Source organism: Chlamydotis macqueenii, chromosome 8, assembly GCF_036417535.1.
Source record: "Chlamydotis macqueenii isolate bChlMac1 chromosome 8, bChlMac1.mat, whole genome shotgun sequence".
Classification (NCBI taxonomy): domain Eukaryota; kingdom Metazoa; phylum Chordata; class Aves; order Otidiformes; family Otididae; genus Chlamydotis; species Chlamydotis macqueenii.
In genome coordinates, this window is record NC_141563.1 from 575,440 (window position 1) to 577,245 (window position 1,806).

At 51.8% G+C, this 1,806-nt stretch overlaps 1 protein-coding gene across 1 annotated transcript; it reads left to right on the plus strand.

Annotated features, from left to right (window-relative positions):
* The first annotated feature begins 436 nt into the window (after positions 1 to 436).
* On the plus strand, positions 437 to 1,372 carry LOC104482957 (olfactory receptor 14A16). Its single transcript, XM_086752992.1, is given in 1 exon segment — positions 437 to 1,372. A coding segment is annotated over 1 exon segment (936 nt).
* Positions 1,373 to 1,806: the final 434 nt, after the last annotated feature.

Here is a 1,806-nt window from a genome sequence, read left to right on the forward strand (position 1 = left end):
CCTGTGAAACTGGAGTCCCCAGCTCTCATCAGGCTTCTGAGTTTGTTTAATATTAATTTGTGTGTGAAGTCCTCTTTGAGGCTCCGCCTGTGAAAGTGCAGGGCAGCTGGGAACAAGACTGACAGACACTGTGGGTCTGCTGACTCTGCTCTCTGTTCACATCTCCTGTGAACATCAGAGCTGTCACAGATCAGCTCCTCTGCTCCCACTGCAGCAGAGCAAAGCTGACTCCTCAGCAGCACATGGGCAGGGCTCTGGCTCCTCACAGCACACTCAACCAGCACAAACCACAGACAGGACAGGCATTTGAACTGGGCGGGGGACTTCTGTTAGAAATTTCTGTGAGAAATTTACTGGCTTTTCTCATTAAAATCTGTCGTATCTTGTCACTGTCTGTTGCAGCTAGAGAAAGTGCACCTCTGCCCAGAGAGACGAAATGTCCAACAGCAGCTCCATCACCCAGTTCCTGCTCCTGGCCTTCGCAGACACGCGGGAGCTGCAGCTCTTGCACTTCTGGCTCTTCCTGGCCATCTACCTGGCTGCCCTCCTGGCCAACGGCCTCATCGTCACTGCCATAGTCTGCGACCACCGCCTGCACACCCCTATGTACTTCTTCCTCCTCAACCTCTCTGTTCTCGACCTGGGATCCATCTCCACCATTCTCCCCAAATCCATGGCCAATTGCCTCTTGGACACCAGGGCCATTTCTTACACAGGATGTGCTGCCCAGGTGTTTCTCTTTCTCTTCTTGATACTAGCAGAGTTTTATCTTCTCACCATCATGGCCTACGACCGCTACGTTGCCATCTGCAAACCCCTGCACTACGGGACCCTCCTGGGCAGCAGAGCTTGTGTCCACATGGCAGCAGCTGCCTGGGCCAGTGGCTTTCTCAACGCTGTCCTGCACACGTCCAGTACATTTTAACTTCCACTCTGCCAGGGCAATGCTGTGGACCAGTTCTTCTGTGAAATCCCCCAGATCCTCAAGCTCTCCTGCTCACACTCCTACCTCAGGGAAGTCGGCCTTCTTCTGGTCAGTGCCTGTTTCGATTTTGTTTGTTTTGGGTGCATTGTGCTGTCCTATATGCAGATCTTCAGGGCCGTGCTGAGGATCCCCTCTGAGCAGGGACGGCACAAAGCCTTTTCCACGTGCCTCCCTCACCTGGCCGTGGTCTCCCTGTTTATCAGCACTGCCATGTTTGCCTACCTGAAGCCCCCTTCCATGTTATCCCCATCCCTGGATCTGGTGGTGGCAGTTCTGTACTCAGTGGTGCCTTCAGCAGTGAACCCCCTCATCTACAGCATGAGGAACCAGGAGCTGAAGGCTGCCGTGTGGAAAATATTTCAATATACACTCTTCCAGAAACAATAAGGTTTCCATCATCCTTATAGGAGTCCCAGGGTAGCTCAGGAAATTCTAGGACTAGATTTTATTCATATGTGTCTTCATTTTTTCTTTGCCTTTTTGTTTGATTGTTTGTTTATTAACATACATGATGTAATTCGTGTCCTACTAACTGTGTATTTTGATGCAACAATCTCATGTACCTACAGATCCAGGCTCCCTGTTTAAATAAACTCAGTTTTCAAAATCAGCACAAAATGATTTGTCTCAGCTCCCATCTACTCACATCCCTTGAGGACCTGGGGGCACAGCCCCAGAATCCAGCAGGATGTTCAGGATCCCAGAGGCCGCACTGAGGAGCGGCCCTCCGGGCTGCTCCTCGCTGCCTTGGCTGCTTCTCTGCTGCCTGTAGGTCAGGGCTGCTGCTTCCCCGGAGTCATGGCTGTGGACAACAGCGGGAC